The sequence below is a fragment of the Leopardus geoffroyi genome, chromosome C1 (genome assembly GCF_018350155.1).
Source record: "Leopardus geoffroyi isolate Oge1 chromosome C1, O.geoffroyi_Oge1_pat1.0, whole genome shotgun sequence".
Lineage (NCBI taxonomy): Eukaryota > Metazoa > Chordata > Mammalia > Carnivora > Felidae > Leopardus > Leopardus geoffroyi.
The window spans coordinates 103,870,207-103,890,226 of NC_059328.1; the positions used below are offsets into that span (position 1 = coordinate 103,870,207).

The 20,020-nt window shown below is 49.3% G+C and overlaps 1 protein-coding gene and 1 long non-coding RNA gene across 10 annotated transcripts in view; one reads left to right on the top strand and one right to left on the bottom strand.

The window, feature by feature from the left end:
• LOC123598589 overlaps nucleotides 1–20,020 on the top strand; it is a 100,337-nt gene that overhangs the window by 59,584 nt on the left and 20,733 nt on the right. For 4 of the 9 annotated variants that reach the window (XR_006712710.1, XR_006712714.1, XR_006712717.1 and 1 more), the window contains one exon: nucleotides 4,769–8,114. The exons of the other annotated variants lie outside the window; for them this stretch is intronic. This is a non-coding gene — a long non-coding RNA (uncharacterized LOC123598589). Of the gene's footprint in view, nucleotides 1–4,768; nucleotides 8,115–20,020 lie in introns of those variants that run through there. 9 annotated transcript variants of the gene reach the window in all.
• On the bottom strand, nucleotides 1,197–18,644 carry GJA5 (gap junction protein alpha 5). The gene is made up of 2 exons (XM_045478901.1): nucleotides 18,486–18,644; nucleotides 1,197–4,334 (listed from the first exon to the last, which is right to left on the bottom strand). Exon 2 carries the CDS (start codon nucleotides 4,300–4,302, stop codon nucleotides 3,226–3,228), a length of 1,077 nt encoding a protein of 358 aa, XP_045334857.1. The 5' UTR covers nucleotides 4,303–4,334; nucleotides 18,486–18,644; the 3' UTR covers nucleotides 1,197–3,225.

The following is a 20,020-nucleotide window of genomic DNA, read 5'->3' on the forward strand; positions in this document are numbered from 1 at the left end:
AATCTTACTTGCTGTAAAATAAGTCCCTTGGCTTTTGCAGTCTGGGTGTAACATAAACTGTTAAATGTTAATAGCTATGTTTATAAAACCATGAGAGGCACTGCTTCTTTTCAAGGAGAAAAAATGGATCTCAGAGGCTTTTTCCAGTTGGACTCCGCAGGCCCCTGTGGGCTGAGCACCTTGCTCTTGGACAGATGCCCCCTGAGTCGCAACTCTGCCGTCATAAGATGTGTTCTATGATCTTGCAAGCCTCTTCCAATGAGCTTTCCTACCCTGATGAACAGCACTGACCAGGAATTAAGAGAATTCTTCTGTTTGTGTTTCTCAGCCTTTGTTTCTTCCTCTAGGAAATAGGACCTCTGGCGGGAGCGGGGGGGAGAGGGTTGGTCAAGTGCTAGGTGGTCCCTTGACCCTTTGTTTGGAGCAAGAACCATTTCTCTTCATCCAAAACGATGTGATCCCAATCAGGGAGGCCAGTGAGAAGCCTCCACTGTCACAGAAATTTCCTGGGCCTCAGTATCTCTATAGGAACACCCAGACCCATTTCAGAGTCATCCTTGAGGCCTTCACTTGTCTAAAACCTCAGCCTCTTGAGGCCCAGGCCAAGTATCTTGTTCCATGTCGTTTCGTCCTGTGTTTCACTTCCCGGAGCCTGTGGTTCTTAGAATTGATAATAAATGAATTCCCATTTAATTCTATTCCAATTGTTTCCTCTGTGTTAATTTGAGTTAATTTGACCTCAGTTAATTGGACCACCTCAGTTAACTGGTAGATTGTGAGCTCCGTGGGGAAAGTTCTGGAATCATCTCTTGACATCCCAGGTTTTCAGATGCTATGAATTCAACACAATAACGAAAATAATAAAGACAATAATGACAACAATATCAATGATTATAATTTAGTGACAGATATTATTTCCCAGGCATTCTGTTGAACTCTTTACGGTCTCTCATTTAACAACCCAATAAGGTAGATACTACAAAGCTCAATTTACAGACGAGGAAACCAAGGTTCAAAGATTAAGTAGCTTGCTGGAGCCCAGCTGTCAATCAGAAGCTGGGATTTTCACCCTTGCAGGCTGGACTCCAAAGCTGTTTGCATTACTGGCTGATGGGTGGGGTCCGAGTGATTCCCTCCCCCACCAAGTCCGCCATCCTTCTTTGTGGTCGCGGCATGAAAGAGACACCAAAGCGACATGCAGGGCCAAATTTTATTAAGACACACTACACATATCATTTCCTGTTTCATTACTGAAAGTCCCATCATCAAGGATAATCTCATAGGATTTCTAATCCAATAACACCCATTTCACAAAATAAACCCATTTTAGAGACGGAAGGAGAGTCTTCTTGGTTTTGTTTTGGACAGTCTTCATGCCAATGCCAGACAATAGATAAAAAGGTGTCTAGGGACCTGGAATGAGCAGTCATTCTTCCCTAAATGGCATCCTGGTCAGTCCCCTCCAACTCTCTACCCTCATACTTCTCTCTAGCCACCAATAGCCAATAAGCAAAGGGGCCTGGAGACAGGTGAGTGGGGCAGAGGCTGAGCCTACCTCTGAACCTTCACCCTCCTCTGCCTCGAACTCTCCCCTACATAGGCCAATGCCACTATAAACAGTGAGGTTCAGTCCCTCTGCCAGGCATCTGGAGGTGAGGGCAGGAAGATACAATTTCCTTTAAGGTTTCCTTTCCTTATTTCAGACTCTCCTCCCCCTCCCCCTCCCCACCCTATTGGCACGCGTGTGCGCACACACACACACACACACACACACATATGCATTTTAAGAAGTAATCATCTCCCTGTAAGTCTCAGTATCCAATTCTGAGCATCCTTTACCTTCATCCAAAATGGCAACCACCCATTATGGATGGACTGAACAGAGAAACCAGGCCAGTCCCTGGGAAGGCAGGGCTTTTTCACAGTCTACAGTCCCCACTGCTTTCTGGCAGTCTCATTAGGAGCACCAGGGAGACATAGGAATTTGTGTGCTCTTAAATGAGGCCCCTGCCAAGAGAGCTGGAGATTCCCTTACTGCTTCCATGCCCCTGCTAAGCCCTCCAGGGAGAGAGAGATCTGGGGGCTCCATAGCTGTCATCACACCTCCTCTTGGCACTCTAAGTTGGCAGTCAGCAAGGGAAATAAATAGGAGGGAAAAATAGTTTTCCAGTATTTTCTCTCTCTTTTTTTTTTTTTTTCACTTTTATCTTCACAGCAGAATTATTTTTTCCCAACGGGAATCTGAGAAGCACAATGCCATCTTTGTTTTAATAAGACCTAGGGAAATTCCACTGGCCTTTGTGGCTGGTGATCTGGTCAGGATCTGAGAGAGGACGACGGCTTCTTGGGCATTCTGGTCGATAAGGTCTTTAGGGGAGCACTGAGTGAACAACCAAGGAAGGGAGGGATGGGATGGTTTCTATCATCAGGTTGAGCTGTAAAAGAGCCGCAGGATGACAGGTGGTGGCAGGGATTCCAGTGGGGCCTGTGTACGCAGTCGCTCCCTAGGGGAGTGTGCACCCCCATGGGCTAGTTAGTTGTCACCCTGGCAGAAGTAAAGTTTGCAGCATCACCAAGTGGGACATTTGCCAGAGGTACATACCAAAGCACTTGTAAAGTTGAGGTTGCTGGTCAAGTGCCAAGGGCCTCTTTTTAAGTAAGACTGGATAGAGTGAGGGCAGCCAAGGGCAGCCCAAGGCCACCTCATTGTCACTCCAAGGTTTGACCCACAGAGACAACAGATTCAAGAGCGCATCTAATGTAAGGTCCTTGATTCATGCTCTTTATTGGCTAGGAACGTTGGGCTCTTTCTTGCAGGAAGAAGGGTGATCGGGTCAAGGAAGCCATAGGAACTTGGAGAACCCATCTGGTATGTGGCTGGTATGTAGGGAGCCATCTTATCCTTCTGGCTATCCTTCCCAGGCCAGATTTGCCACAGTTCTCTTTTCTTCCTCTACCCCCTTGACTAAAGAATCTGAAAGTCTTCTAGGTACACCGGTTAGAGGATGGGGAAGGGACAGTAGCCTGGGTAGGAAGTCATGTCTCTGCCTGCACTTGCAGAGCCCTGGTCCTACCTTCTGGAATGAATGAGCAATGGCCTTGAGACCCAGAGCCCAAAAGGAGCAGAACAGATATGAGAATGAGAGATGGGGTCGGTAGGGACACATCTTCCCTCTCTGAGCCTCTTTTGTTCCCACCTGGTCCTGGTTCCCCCACACTGGAAGGTCACACTGATAGGTCATCTGACCTGGCCTTGCTGCTGGCCTTGCTGAGACGGCGCTTGTCGCTCTGGTAACCATGGGGGATGCGGTGGCCTGGAGAGGCTCCATTGGGTACCTCAGGCTTCTGGGCATAACGGATGTGAATGAAACCCTCCCCGGGAATCTGCTCCTGGCCTTGCACTTGCTCAGTGGCCAGGTTGTCTGTGTTCTGCTGGGAAGCCATCTTGTTACTGAAGGGATTGAAGAATTTCCCCCCAGGGCCATTCTCCAGGCACTGATTGAAGTCAGGGGGTGGTGTGCAGTTCTGGACTATGCCGGCAATCGGACCAGGAAGCTGACACTCAGCCGTGCCCTGCCGAGATTTGGCAAAGCGCTGCCTGATCTTCTTCCAGCCCAGGTGGTAGAGCTCAGCCAGGCTGAGGAAGAGGGACAGTGCGGCCACCGCCAGCATAAAGACGATGAAGACATTCTTCTCCGTGGGCCGGGAGACATAACAGTTGACAGGGTGGGGGCAGGGACTCCTGCGGCAGACGTGCAGGGTGTCCAGGAAGATCCCGTAGAGGAGGTACTGGCCCACAATGAAGGCCACCTCCATGGTAGTGCGGATCAGGATGCTGCAGACATAGGTGTTGAGCAGAGTGCCCTGGAGGACAATCCTTCCATTCGCTTCTTCCCAGCAGGACAGCTCTGCCTTCTCGGCCACGGGATACTCGTAAGAGCCAGCACCCCGGACCTCTTTGGCCCTCTCGGCCTCCCGCAGCTTCCGCTTCTCCTGCATGCGCACGGTGTGCATGGCGTGGCCCATGTACACGAGTGACGGCGTGGACACGAAGATGGTCTGAAGCACCCAGTAGCGGATGTGCGAGATGGGGAAGGCTTGGTCGTAGCAGACGTTCTCGCAGCCGGGCTGCTGGGTGTCACACTGGAAGTCTGCCTGCTCGTCCCCCCAGGATGACTCGGCCGCCGTGCCCAGCACCAGCATGCGGAATATGAAGAGGACGGTGAGCCAGACCTTGCCGATCACTGTGGAGTGCTTGTGTACCTCCTCCAGGAACTCTCCCAGGAAGCTCCAGTCACCCATTCCGGCTCAGTGGGGGACAGCCACCAGGACTTCTGCAAATGGGGCAGAGAAAGAGAGAGAAAAAGAGAGGGAGGCTTGCAGAGTCTCGAGGGTCCAGTCATGCTCTGGGATGCCACCGGTCCATGCCAATGTGTTCTTTAAAAAAGGACAACTCAGGGGCACCTGGGTGGCACAGTCGGTTGGGTGTCTGACTTCAGCCAGGTCACGATCTCGCGGTCCGTGAGTTCGAGCCCCGCGTCAGGTTCTGGGCTGATGGCTCAGAGCCTGGAGCCTGTTTCCGATTCTGTGTCTCCCTCTCTCTCTGCCCCTCCCCCGTTCATGCTCTGTCTCTCCCTGTCCCAAAAATGAATAAACGTTGAAAAAAAAAAAAAAAGTTATAAAAAAAAAAAAAGGACAACTCAGGAGTCAAATTCACCTAAAAAGCTCTCTCTCTCTCTCTCTCTCTCTCTCTTTTTTTTTTTTCCAGGCCAGCAAAAGATAAAAGGAAAGAGAAGATTAAAAATGTTTGTGTTAGCAAGATTCAAGTGTGATTCCCGTACTTGAATGGATCTGGAAATCGACTGAGGAGTGTGTTACGGTGTGGATTTTGTGCTATTACCTCGAGAGAGTCTACTTCAAGAGGTCTGGGGTGGCCCCCGGGATCAGGATTTGCCCCAAGCAGCCCAGGTTGTCCTGAGGCTGGCTGTTCCAAGGGCCACGCCTGGAGAAATGCTGGTGAAGCGGAAAACACACAGGAATGGTCTCTGCCACCACGAGGCTGGCCATCTGCCTCACTGACTGTCTGTAAAATGGGGATAGACTATAGCTATGTCAGTGTCCTGAGGGTTAAATGAGTTGAGGTATATGACATGTTGGGAATCATAACTCAAATGTTCCATAGGTTTGAACAGCTCTGGGGTGAAAAAGAATTATTCTGGCTCCAGAAGGCAGAACTGGGCGAAGGGGAAGGAGTAGGTGAGGGGGCGGCAAGTCTGGCCTCTTAGGACGCATTCTCTCATCTTTGGACATGGCCCAGCTGTCTTGGGAGGTGGCGAACAAAAACGTGTTGGGTCACACCAGCGAAAAGCATTGCAGATGAGCGCTCGGGTTCATGCCCACCTGCTATGCCTCAGTGTGGTGCGGCCACTGCAACCATACAGCTCGGCCTATCCTCCCGCGTTCAGAAGGCACCCATGCCCAGACCTGCTCCTCCTCAAATCCAGAATAAATGCCCCAAACAAAACCTTCTCTCCTCAGGCCCTTGCCTGCTTCCTCGGCCTCATTTCCTGTCTGTCCCCATGAGTGCCTTTGGTTCCATATCCTAGAAGATTCCCAGATGCCCTCTTCCCAGCCACATGCCCCCTCACCCCTAGCTGAATCCTATTAACCCTTTAGAACTTTAACCCAGTCAGGGCTCCCTCCAACCTGCCTGATCCTTCAAGCTGAGTCTCTTCAGCTCCTGTGGTGGCCCTGAGGACACTCAGTTCCCTCCTAGCACTTGCCATCTTGTTTTGTGGTCCTTGCCTGTCTGCGTTCTTCCAGTAGGGGCTCCTTGAGAACAGAGATTGCCTTTTCCTCTGTATCATCATCACCTGTCCCAGAGCCTAGCCCGGAGTGGGTGCTTAGTAAGTCTTAGTTGAGTGAATGAAGGAGGGGTGGCAAGCTCTGGTGTTCCCTACCCAGGAGCAAACCAATTCCCTATTCCTTGGCCGCATCCCTGTAGCAGGGTAAAAAGGCCAGATTTCACTTCTCAGTCTCCACTGCAGTGAGATCTGGCCAGCCAGGTATGGGGACAGTCTAATGTAGAGGGAGTGCTCTAGAAAATGTTTTTCCATTCCCCAGTAAATGGAGGGAACCTCGCTGGAGGTCTTGCCCACCCCCACTACCTCCTGTGTGGACAGGCCTGTGTGAGTCAAGATGTCTGAAACTGTCCAAAGATTCTCAGAAATGCCAACCAATATCCTGAGGCCTCTGAATCAACCCTTGAATCTCCTACCTCCAGAATTCTTACTTGATGAGTAATAAATGTCCTTATGGCTGAAGCCTCTAAACAATCCTAATCAACAGAGTGATAAAATATTATAATGAAAAAAAAAAAAGGAGGGAACCGAACATAAATATTCCCTTCTTGGAAGGACAGAACCTCAGAATCTACTGGCATCTTAGAGATTGTCAAATTCAAACCTTGACCTTCACATCTCTACTGCCGATGTGCCCCTGGTTCTTATCTGAACATTCTTTATGCATACGAGGGAGGACAGGGTGGGGTGCCATATTTCATGATGCAGGCTCCCTGGACTCCTGAGTTGGGATCTCCTTGACAGAGACCAGCCTCCTGGCCCTGTCTTCTGCCAGGCCTCTGCTGCCCACCCCTGAGAGTCCGCACATGAGTGTAAAGGGCTTTATCTCTGTTCCCCTCCATATCAAAGACCCATCCAGGTCTTGAGGCCTTTCCTCTGGCTTGCGATCAGACATCTGCCCTTTCCCTTAGGTGGTGAAGGGTCCCCCCCTCCCTTAGCCTCCAAATGTGGAAAATTGTGGAGCGTTTGCTCAAAAGGAAAATGGTTGATTAGATAAGAGTTTGAATGATCTGTCATCTCTTCTAGGCACGTGCCTAGTGTTCAGCACCTTCAGGGTCATCCACACACGTGCAGGGACCAGGATGTGCTGAGTGTCTGAGAGAGGGGAGGGAGAGAAAGTGGGGCAGGTGGGGGAGACATGGGAAAGGAGAGAAGGGGAGAGGAGGAGCAAAAAGAGGGAAAGGACCAGAGGGAGTTGGGAATGGAAAAGGAAAGACCGCGTAGTGGTTAAGAGAAGGCAGTTTGGGGGTTAGTTAAGTGGAGTTCAAATCCCTAAATACCACTGAGCTTGGAGAAGCTACTGGATCTGTATCTCAATTTCCCATCTGCAAAATGAGGATACTGTTATTTATCTCATAGAGTGTTATGAGGCGATGTATAAAAAGCACTTAGCACAGTCCTTCCCATATAAAAACTAAAGAATAAAAGGCAGACTTTACTAGCAAGGGAAACGGTAAGAAAGAACAAGAATGGAGAAGGAGGGGGAAGGAGAAGAAAGAAGAGATTTGCATTACAAAGAACAGATGGAAGAGCAGAAGGGGAGAAAGTGAAAGGGAAACAGAAATGGAAATAAGAAAGACACAAAAGGAAAACTAGAAACAAATGTCATAGCCTTCCAAAATTTGGGGCAAGTTTTCCGAACTGCCCTCAGTCCCTGAAGACTTTCCCCTTGATCTTTTGTGTCGCTCATTCCTTGCATGTCCCCCAGGAGATCTAAAAATAGTCCCGGGCAAAGAATGTGACGCTTTGGTCTGGTCTGCCAAGAGGCTTGACTACTGCCCCCCTCACTTGCGGTGCAAGGGATCCCACCTGGAAGAAAGAAAGCGCGGTGGAATAGGAGAAAGACGGTTACATCAGGTAGGCTCCCTCATGGGGAGGGAACAAGAGAAACTAGCTGACGAGGTGGAGGGGTGACACAGACTCCATGTGCCCTGGAGGCCGCAAACAGGTGACGGGACTGCGGGACTGCGCATCTGCGACTTCTTGGATGACTTAGGCGAGGTCAGAGAAACTTAAAGCTGCTGCCATGTACCAGTTGCTCAGTTTATAATATGAGAGTCAGTTTCCCAGCTACACTGGGTCCCTTTGGGGGGGGACTTAGCGAAAGAAATATGTGGATTAGATATTCATTGAGTTTACTGGGTGTACAGCATACAAAATGTTTTGTAGACTATTATCCGTTTCTTGGCAGGAAGTGTGTCAGAAGGGGCAAAGGAAGCTGCCCATGCCATGAATAAATTCTATCAAATACAATGGCAATAATACACCTCACTGCTTTAGCTGTGATCCTCACTGACTTCCTACTGCTTATGAAGTTCAGACCCTTTAACTTCAACTTGAGATCCTCCACAGCACAGCTACATCCTTTTCTCCCGTTCCGCTCACATACCCAATACTTAGGCTACACAACTCCCCACTCACAAATGGGGAGTATAAATGGCCCACACCTTCTCACCTCTCTTTGTCTTAGCTCCTTTCCTCTCTACCTACAAAGTCCTTCCCTTTCATTCATCCATTTAAATTTTTTTTTAATGTTTATTTATTTTTGAGACAGAGAGAGACAGAGCATGAACGGGGGAGGGGCAGAGAGAGAGGGAGACACAGAATCGGAAGCAGGCTCCAGGCTCCGAGCCGGCAGCCCAGAGCCCGACACGGGGCTTGAACTCACGGACCACGAGATAGTGACCTGAGCTGAAGTCGGAGGCTTCACCGACTGAGCCACCCAGGCGCCCCTCATTCATCCATTTAATAGGAGTGGTTACCAGGTATCATACAAGACCCTTAAGACACAGCAGTTAAAAAGACAAATAAGGAGTCCCTGCTTTTACTGAACTTAACTGCCTTCATATCCCTTAATGAAGGGGAGAGACCAAACACATAATTGCAATAAAGCATGATGTGTGTTAACATTAAGAAAGTTTAGTGTGCTCTGGGAACACCTCGGGGGAGTTGGCTCTGGCTTAGGGAGTTGGGGAGGGCCTTGTTAGGTCAAGACCCTCTGAGGAACCCTGGATAATTGAACTCTACAGCCTTCTGCAACTGATACAACTGAAATCCCCAAGGCAAAAGAGATGGTCCCCGAAAGCCAGATGAGAACATCCCAACTCTGTAGTTTCTTCACTCCAAAACCTTCAACATCCTCTCTATGCGTGTCATATCCTGGGACAAAGCAAACATTTGGAAGAGTCCCCAGGGAACTTGCTTGGTAACAGTGACATGGTGCTTAGATAAGAGGGAAAGGGCCAAAGGAAGGCTTTTGTGTATAGTGAGCAGGAATCATTTTATTCCCCTACTTTGTGTATTACGTGGCTACACACAAAATTCAGGTACCTACATTCCCAGTCCAGTGTTAGCATTGTTGCCTTCCTACACAGCCAGTGTTTTCAAAGAAAACCAAATTAGAGCAACCTGGGTTAACATAAGCTCATAGCCAGGACCTTTTCCTATGACCCCACAGATCTAGGTAGAAATGGAGAAGTCTTTCCTCAAATTGATCCCAGCCCTCTTTGACGTCTCCTGAACTCTAAAGACTCTAAATTACTGTTCAGCCTATGGGGTACATTCTTACTTATATGCTGCCTTACACTGATTTTCCAAAATTTTCTATCAGCCACCCCACAAGTACTTTTTTGAGTCCCCTCTACGTGCCTACCACTGTTCTGGGTACTGAAAATTATATCTAAGAGACACCAGACCTGGCACTTACTGGGCCCTCAGTGATGTCTGTTGATCCAATAACATCAAGCAAGAGTCCTGCCCTCAAGGATTTGACAGCTTTTCCCTTCAAATGAGTAACAGATTTCTCCAAGTCAAAAGCCCTGTCTTCTACTTTGTATTCTTATTGCATTAGGTTCTCATGTTAGGTAAATAATAAATGCTTTCTTGTTTGTTTATTTTTGGTGTTTTGTTTTGTTTTATTTTGTTGTTTTCTGAGAAGGGGAGGAGCAGAGAGAGGGAGACAGAGGATCCAAATCTGGCTCCGCACTGACAGCAGAGAGCCCAATATGGGTCTTGAACCCACAAACCATGAGACCATGACCTGAGCTGAAATCAGACACGTAATCAACGGAGCCACTCAGGTGCCCCCATAATAAATACTTTCTTAATGATTGAAAAAAAAAAATGCTTCATCTAGCAGTAAGATTACAGAGTGATCAAAAGGAGGCTCAAATCTTCCTTAAGTCCAGCAAGAAAAAATAAAACCCTACACAGTTCAAAACATGCTTCTTCTACCTTCTCTTGTTGACTCCAAGAGTGCGGGACCACGTTTGTTTTTTGTTCACAATTGAATACCTTCAGAACATATAGACCCTCAATTTTTATTGCTGAACAGAGGAATCCTCAGAGCCACTTTGTGGGGTGATGACTGTCGCCTCTGTTGTGCAGAGAAGGAGACATCTACAGAAGCTAAAAGACCTGCTTGAAGAGATGAAGACAAATGGAGATAGAACCTAGACCACTGAGTTTCTGGTCAAGTCTGGTGCACACCAGAACGCTTCCCTCCATCTTCCTTCCAAGGGTAGAGCCCATCGATTCTTATGTCTCCTTCTTCAATACTTCAAAAGCTTCTTCTTACCCTGGGGCAGTGAGTTATTTGAGACTCGACTACCATTTAGTAATAAGGCCTGGGGGCCAGCTTTTAGGCAAACAATAAAATATTTATGATGCTCCCTTGATGTGACCAGCACTGGGTGGGGTGCTGAGGGGATTATGGGAAAGTATAATTCAGTTCACCCTCACAATTAGGGCCCCAAAGATCAGTAAGACTCAATGTTGAAGGAACTCACTGTCTGGTGACGGATACAGACACAACCAAACGTGCAAATACACCAGGCTTCCCAGAAGAGGCAACCCTTGAGTAGGAGTTAAGTGGAGGTGACATTTGTGGAGGTGAGGAGGTGGGGGGCATCCCAGACAAAGGCAACCACAGGAACAAATCTACCAAGTGAAAAGCAGCATGGTTTTAGAGGGCAATGAGCAGAGCAGGGGAGGTAGAGCCTAAAGAATAGGTGGGGGCAGGTTATGGAGGGCTTTGGAGGCCATGCCTAGGAGTTTAGAGTAGTTCTCAACCCCTATGATAGACCATGTTTTTCATACATGACTTGCTCCTGTGGGTAGACCCTCATGGGACACAGCCCTCAGATGAGGTGGGGACAAAAGGCATGGCATAGTCAATAATCACCCTGCTGTCCTTTAGTAGTGGCTGTAGCATAAACTAGGTAGGCTGCAGGTTTCAGGTGCCACCCAGCACCCTGCTGAAACAGCACCCTGTCTCTCCTGCTCAAGAAAGCATATTGCAAGAGAGCAAGAAGCTACCATGGGGATCCCTTGAAAATTCTCTTCCTTCCATTGATTCTAATCCTGTCGTGTGGAGCCACACATAACAGTTGCCTTCTCATTTCTGTGCCCCCACCCCAACCCCAAGTCAGAAGCTGGGCCTCAGACTGAACTGTAAAGTCACTGGGGTTTCAAACACATAATGAGAATTATGTGCTCTATTGGCTGTGTGTTATTCTCCAACGCAACCCTGAGGTCCTTGAAGAAAAGGCCCGTATCTGTTCATCATTGTATCCTCCCGCTAAAATCCCCCTACCCACTCTTTCCTCTTAGTGGTTGACATTGTGCCTTGCACCTGATAGGTTAATTCGTGTACTTTTAAAAATCAACCACAGTGAATGAATTACAGCATTCAGCTCACTTGAAACACCTGATGCCAGTAGAGGGACTCCCTGGGAGGGTGACCTTGGGGCACCTGCACAATGACTGTGGTGACCAGAACACCAGGGAGACAGCAGCCCATGAGCCTTCCTTCTGTCTGTCGGTGACAGAGCCCTCTGCTTAGCTGAGAGCAGGACTGGATGTACCTGCTCACCATGGACTGTTTCTTCTCCACTTCCTCCCCACAGATCACTGGGGAAGCTCACCCAAGTTTGTCAAAATTAGATTATAAGACCACTCTGCAGAGCCTGAGTCTAATTCTGGACAACGACACATTTTCGGGGCATTATCTGACAGATCTCTTGTTCTCAATAAAGGTTGTTATTCATGGTAATAATAACAGCACTCTGGCCCATGCTATAATTCCGGTCACCAGACAGTGGAATGTGGCACAGAGCAGGGCTGACTTGTTTCCCAATGAAGAGAATTCTGTTGTAAAAGGACCCGCGGGGCCTCACTTAAAGGGTCCTTGGACATAATACCACATCAGTGCAGCTCAGTTCAGAAAATGTTTATGGGACTCCTGTGCTGTGCTGACATCAAGGGTGGCTTTATAAAGTAAAGCACCAAGCATGACCATCATCTCAAAACCCTTTTGTCCCTTATTCATTAGTGCACGTCTTTGTGATTTCCCCTTCCTCCCCCTCCACAGTTTCTCACTAAAATGCAGAAATACAGGGAGGATTGCATAAGAAAGTGGTCTTGATCTTCAGCCAGATCAGCAATCTTCATTACCCTTGGAGATGCTCAGCTCCATTTTCTAGTTTACCTCAAGTGACACAACAATCAAACTTTCAGTCTAGGCGATGATGATTATAATAACATAAAGCGACTGAGACCTTTCTATGTGCCAGACATTTTGCAAGTTTCTTGACATGCGTTTTCTCATTTGATTGTCCCAACAACTTGGGCAAGTGGGGATTATCCCCCTCCCTTTTATCCGGGCTGGGGGAGGTTGGCTGAGCAAGGTCACTCGAGGAAGACTGGCCAGTAAGCAGAGGAGTTGACACCAAAACCGGCTCTGGCCTTGTCTGACAGCAATACCCCTGCCTGTCTTCACAACTGTGCTGGATTCTATCTAATCACCTAGAGTTCCTTTCTCCAAAAATCCTTACCAGTCAGAGGCTGGCCACTTTTACATAAGGTGAGCGCTGCAGGGATGTTTTCAAAGTGACTGTTAGAATCGGGAGTTGAGTTCTAAGTGCTTGGGGGTAATTCTCACATTTAGAATTTCCACTGTTTTCCTGACTTAGGTTTGGGGCAGCCTCTTCGGCCTCCGGGGAAATAACCATGTGGGTAATACAGCTACAGCTATTGAGCTGGGCAGTGTGGGCAACCTTCTCAGAAGTCTGGGGCAGGGGGCTTACACCCCTGAAGCTTGATCACTAAAGAGGGGGGAGGGAGACAGAGATGAGAGAGAAGAAGGAGACAGATGGAGGAGATGAAGTGTCACTTTAATTTCCCTTCGACTCCCGCCAATGGCAGATAATTAACCGCTCTCTCCATTTCATTATTTTCATTCTAACAAGGACAGAGGGGGTCGCTCAGAAACACTCTACTGGCAGACAGTTGTTTCAAAGCCACGGGGATGGAAGGGAGCAGGCAAAGTGGGGAAGGAGAATTATGCCGGGATAAGTAATTTTCTTCTTAAACTGTTAGAAGAAGAAATATTTGTAAGAGGTGGATGGGAGGTAGTGGCAAATGGAGACATTCAATTACAATGAAATATTGGAGGTCCTTATTAATTACCCCCAAAAGGTTGATTAAAACCTATGCAGGTATTAATGAAAATTGAATTTATGGGATGCTTACATTTCTTTATTATTTCCACCATCTTGTCATAGATTCATATAGTACAGTAGAGCCGAAAGGAATCTAGACATCAATCAAAACCAATCCCTTACTTTTATACCAGCTGAAGACCAGGTTCCAGGAAAGTTCAGAATAGTGATAACAGGTACCACTCAGTTGAGAGTTTTCCACGTGTGAAGCATTTTACAACTATACCTTTAGCCCTTCTGTTAACTCTGGTAGGAAAGTAGCTATGATCCCATTTTACAGCTGAGAAAACTGAGGCTCAGAGGTCAAGTGACTTGTACAAAGTCACACCAGTAGCAAATGCTGCCTAAGGGACTTGGCAGCTGGTCTGCCTGACTCAAAGCCTACCGTCGCTCTGTGTCTCTCAAAGGGAAAGCAAAGCAAAGAGGCCCCAGCACTGACAGCTGGTGACAAACCTATGACCAGAACTCTATCTAGTCTCTTAACTCCCTGAGCAGGGCTCTTCCCACTTTCCCAGAAGAGGCTCAGGGTTTTTGCTGTTAGGCTCTGGCTTATTGGCTGGCCAGCCCTTGCATATGCTGTTCCTAGAATGAACGATTCCATCGAAGCCCTCGGCCCCCAGTTCTCAGGATTCCCAGACTCTTCAGCATCTGCCACCATTTGGCCAGAATTCACATATAGAAAGTTATTTCCTTTTTTAGCCACTAAGTGCTCTTGGCTGCAGCAGTGTCTACTGCCGGGTTTGCGGCCGGCCAAACAGCAGGCTTTGGTGCTCCATTGATGTCCAATCGTGACAAGAACAGCAGAAACAAAAACAGGTAGTGGGCCTCACGTTTCCTGCGAAATGGTGGGATTCGAACCCTGCCTCCACGTTCCAGTTGTGAGCCCTTAGGCAAGCCACTTAGCCTCCCGGTTTCCTCCTCATCTGAAAAACGGGACTGTTTCCCTGTGGGGGTTAAACAATACGTGGATGTGTGGAGGCCCCTTAGAACAGTATCTGGCACATAGTAGGCCCTCGGGAAGGTGAGGCCCTTGTCTTCGTTTCTGACATTTCCCAGTAAGAACTCCTCTCTGGCATGACCCAACTAGTCAACCTGACACAGACTTTGGCAGTGCAGCCGGCCGGTTACAGTGATTCACAGGGACCCTCATTGTAGCACCGGGTGGGGAAGGTGACCGTCAGAAAACATGGGCGATGGGAAGGATATTCATTTCACTGTAAGTTAATTATTTCACTGGGTGCGCAGACCCTCGGGGGCAAGCGTGGAGAAGAAGGGAGGTACAGGGCCCCACTCAGATCAGGCCTCTCTCGTTCTTGAAATAGGCCCGGCCTGCCTCCAGACTTTTCTCTTAAGTCAAGCCTTTGGGTCTAGGGATGGACTCCATTGGAGGTCACATTACAAAACGTGTGCTTCATGTAATTCCTGCCTTCTGAGAAACTGCAGCACTTTTGGATCTGCTCACCAACCAAGCCAAAGGCACATCCACAGGGTAGGTTGGAAGCTGGCTCAGTTCTACTTGGAAGGGAAATAAATAGGTGATAGTCTATTCTGTGACCTGAGGGAAGGGCCATCCCGACCCCTCACCACATCTGCCCTCTTCTGAGGTTCTGAACGATGAAGATGCCAGGTTGGATTAAGGTCCTGGAAGTTGTCTCTGAACAAGAGCCTTGAAAGAGGGCCTCTTTTCAATCCCAGCTGTTTCTCTGTGACTCTAGATGAGACGTGTCCCCTCCCTGAGCCTTAGTTCGCTCGTGTAGAGAAGAAAGCTGTGATAGTGTGGCAAGTTAGTGGCAGAGCCAGAAGGCAAAGCTAGAGTTTCTGACCCCCAGCTTAGAGGTCAGCAAAAGTAGTCCCAGAAAAAAAGTCTGTGGTCATAAAAACCAAGCGGTTCTTCCTCAGAATTATTTGCCAATATGAGCCTTCCCTGTAGAAAGGCTTTTACATAAAATGAGAGGTAGTTCAAAGAAACGGGCTGAGGACCAGGTGATCCGGATTCCACCCTATTGTTCTCTTGTTCATTGAACACTTAATATATAATAGCCATTTTAAATACAGGTTTCCCCCACTATCCAAAAAGGTAGAGGGCTCCTATGAAACCATCTGTAGGCCAAAATGGTGTAAAGCGAAGAAGCAATGACCTTGCCATAAGTATAAATCCTCTTTTGGGGAGTGCCTGGGTGGCTCAGTCAGTTAAGCAGCCAACTTTTGATTTTGGCTCGGGTCATGATCTGAACAGTTCGTGGGTTTGAGCTCCGCATCCGGCTCTCTGCTGACAGTGCTGAGCCTGCTTGGGATTCTCTCTCTCTCTCTCTCTCTCTCTCTCTCTCCCCCCTTCCCCACTTGCTCTCTCTCTCTCTCTCTCTCAAAATAAATAAATAAACTTTAAAAAAATAAACAAATAAACTTAAAAAAATAAATAAATAAACTTAAAGACAATAAATCCTCTTTCGGATTTCCACCAGTGAAACAGACACTATATTGTAGGTCTCTTGTAAAAGTTGAAGTGGCCTAAAGCAAACTTTCTGGTAGTGGGGGAAATCTGTACATTATGTTATTTAATCTTCATAAAACCTTACAAGGAAGGCATTTATTAACCTCTTAGGCAGATGAAGAAACCGGGGCTCAGAGACATTAAATAATTTTCCCTAGGTCACACAGCTGAAATTCCAGCCCAAATGTGACTCTGAGTTAGATAAATTCTACCTTCTCTCTGCGCTGTTTCAATACCTCTGATTCTGAGACCTCCTGACTCCCTTTCCTTATGAACGTGAGTGGATTGTTGAAAGCTGATTTTTTTTTTTTTTTTTTTTGATTTGCTAATATCCAGAAACAAGTGAATCACAAAGGGGACTCAAGCTGTCATTCTCCAAGAACAGCAGCTTCCGACTGGAGACAAGGAGTCAGTTTCTTTTCTAGGAGCCCTGAAGCTTTCCTGGAAAAATGGGCATCTCTTCGTTCGGTCAGCTTAATCCTTGAGCCCACGTTGGGGCCAGCTGGCACAGAGAACTGCTAGAATCCCAGGCGGGGGAGGTCTTCCCTGACACAGGGAGCTAAGCCCGGGCCTTGGGTCTCCCTGGCCCTGAGGACTACGGGTCTCCTGCCGGATCCAGGCAGCCCCCCTGTCCTGCTTCCATTGATGCGGTGGGATCAGCCAGGCTCCAAGAGGCCAAGCTGCACGGTGGTAGCCCCCGCCGGCGGCCAGAGCCCATAACCCTGCACTGCACACCGCCCCGCCCCCGGCGGCCCGCAGAGATGAGGAGGTGCAGGTGGGCAGGTGGGTGTCACTGCCAGAAAACAGGACTGTAGAGATGCTTAAATGGAAGAAGCAGGGAGGCCTGGAGAGAAATGGAAGCTCAGAAAACAGCTGAGGACAGAGTCCTAAGGGGCCGAGGTTGGCATGAGCAGGCTCGGATGTTCTCCCAAGCAAATTGGCCTGACTCACTGCGTCAGCCCTCAGAGGTCACCCTCCTTTCCTAGGCTTCGTTTTCCCCATCAGTCGAAGAAGGTGACAGGAAATCTGAGAGACCTCTTCCAGTCCTCATGGCCTAGGACTTTTGGCCAATGGCAGGACAGGGGACAGGAGTGAGGCAGCTAACAGACAAGAACCAGTCTCAGGAGCTCGGCGAGAACGTCCATGGGGTTCAAAGGCAAAGCAGGACAGTATGATTGTGCTCCTGCCATGTCTCTATGAACTTCATGGCTCTGGGTGGGAGTGTGGCCAGAGGGCACCGGTGTGGAAGCCGCGGACACACCTCCTGGTGTTCTGTGCTCTGCGAGCCGAGCCGTGTCAGAGGACTGCTCCTTGGAGGAACAGCCAGGGGAGTAGGCTCTAAACAGCGCTGCCGCCCTGGGGAACCTGCCGGAAGGTGGAAAGTTCAGAGCTGTCCCTAGAGAGCAGTGAATCAGGCTCTTGGGCCGGGCTGGGACTCTGGGAGCATTGGGTGGAAAAGATGAGGGCCCGCTGACAATGAAAGTCAGGCTGGGCTGCCTATAAACACCAGCTCGTGTCCCTGGTGGTGAGCCCACACCAGCTGGCACACGGAGGGGCTGCACCTCCACACGCCGGCTGCTGTCTCCGTTCCAGTTTTGCTGGATTTCTCCTGGGTCTCCTGACTCCCCGTCTAATGCTCCTCTGTCCTGCCTTTTCTCCGGCCAGTCGGACCCCATGTGCCAGAGCCTTGTGAGACGCAGAGGAGTAAAAACCAGGAATCCCTCCAATATGATGTGACACTGGGAAGGGGGGGTCAAGTTAAAACTGAGCAAGGGCACAGGAAAGATGTAAAACCCTCATGTGAAGCTTTCCTTTTTCAAGATTCCCAGGTGCATTTGAGCCAAAGGAATCATAACCTTGTACAATGTTCCTGCTGAATGGGACCGGAGGGATCATTCTACTTCAGACCCTTCATTTTCTAAATGAGGAAACTGAGGCCCAGAAGGGGGAAGTGTCTGGCCCAAAGACACACAGCCACTCAGGGCACCAGAACCCGGGCATCCGACCCCCAAGTCGGGGTTCTTTTGCCACATGCTCAGAAGAGAGGCCAAGGGGCCCCGCACCCAGGAGGAAAGGGGACCTTCGGTGGGCACCTCCTCCCGCTTCCACTCTGGGGGGCTCACCAGCCTCTCTCCTCCGACAGCGACAGCGAGTGGCAGGCCAGCAGGGACATGATACTCTGCAGGAAACTAAGCAGGGAATATTTTTAAACCACCCAACATGCCTTAGGGGGGTGGAAATCAAAACACTCCCCTAGATGCTGCTGCGGAAAGCATTTCAAAAAAGATTCCAAGCCTAGAGGAAGCATCGTAAAACAGTGATGGTTTTGGTTTTTAAAGGGCCAATTCCGTCTTAACCAAAGTTCTTGGAGATGGACCGCCGCGCAGCTTGGAAGATGCCCCTGGAGCCACAAGTCCAGACCCAAGGCAAGGGCCCTCCCCTCCCACTTCTAGCACTCCTTATAAATCAAATGTCATTTATCTGCTGCTTCACAACCTCAGGGGCACAGGGACTAGCCAGGAGTAGGGGGCAAGCCCCCAGGGACAGAGAAGGAGCTTTGTTGCTCTCCAGCCTGGAACTCAAGGCTCTCCCCTCAAGGGTCGTCTCATCTCTGGAAAGCAAGTCCGTCCTTACCTTCTCCTCGTCCTCCTTTCTGGAATGTCCGCGGGCTTCCCGCCCCGGCTCCTGGCCGCCTCCTCCGCCGCCCACCGTTCAGGCTCTCAGCCTGCCAGTTGCGCTCCCACCCCGCTTTTGACTCCCCGTCTGTCGCCCTCCCTCCTCCCACTTCTTCCTACTCTTTCGGTCCCCACCCCTTTCCCCCCGGGTCCCTCCCTCCAGGCTCATAATCTGTGCTCACTTCAAAAGTTTTCTTCCCTCTACCTCCCTGCAGCCTGTCCTCACCACCCTCTCTGGAGGAGACTGACCCCTCCTCCTCCCCCGCTGACCTCCGCTGTCGCTGTCGCCACAGTCCTGGCGCCCCCCCTCCCCACTCCCGCCGGCGGGGGACAAGCCGCCTCCCTAGCCTCCACAGAGCCTCCTTGAGCTCCTCCTGGGCATCAGGGGAAGACTGGCACATGGCCCAAGAGATCCCTCTTTTCCATCCTTTTCCCACCACCAGAGAAAAAGAGTGCTGCTTCACAGAACAGGTCTTTTGGGGACCTCCATTCTGTCCTCAGGGAGCTAATCAGCTAGCATAGGAAACGTGGTCTCACAACTCACAGCCACCAGCACCCAGAATAGACACCAAGGGTAACTGAAAAGCTCCAAAGGGCAGGGAGAGGGCACCCCCACTAACCAGGGTCATCCTCCTCACTCCCTCTTCTCTAAAGAGACGAGAGCACCTTCCATGTGCCCAATGCTGGGCTAGAATATGTATATATATATTCCATTTTTATTTCGCTAATCATTCCAGTTTCCAGTTCTACAAGGTAGACATTCCTACGCTTGAGGAAACCCAGTCGTGGTGACCGAGTGGGTTAGTTAGTGGTAGAGTGGGGGTCAGAAGTTTTAGCCAATGCCCAAATTCACCTCTGTGCTCCTCCCACAAAAGCATACAGGTCTCCCAGCTGGACTCCAGTGGATGGAAGGCAGCTTATCTCTTGTTAGATCATGCGTCACAGGGGAGCAAATTCAGAAACTGAGAGTTTTTTCTCCCCTTCATCTCCCCTCATTCCCAACTCCTCAATTCCTCAACTTAATTTAAGCACGGGGCCATGGGCCCAGTCGTAGTGTGATAAACATCAATGACAGAGGTTGCTGTGAGTGGACTGAACCCAGACAAAGCAATGACCAAGAGCCCACAGGTTGTGACAGCGAGAGGAAAACCCAGAGATTATCTGGAACAGCCAGGGAAACTGAGGCTCAAAGAGCAGAGACCACGTGTCAGTGTCACACACAGGAAAGTAGGTGGCAGAGGCAGGACCAGAACCCAGATCCGTTCCTTGGCTCCCTTTTATCGCCGTCACACCCAGCGCTGCTCACGCACATGCCAACATTTTGCAAAAATTGTTTCTTTAGTGGGTGATGTTTTTCATGGGTGAATAAGCTTAGGACCAGCAAGAGGGGGAAGAACATGGGGCCAAATTTCCTAGGGAGCCAGCAGCCCTATTGGAACTAAATTCTGGATTCTGGATTCCTTAGTCAGAGCTCCTCTCTTTTTTTCCTGTGTA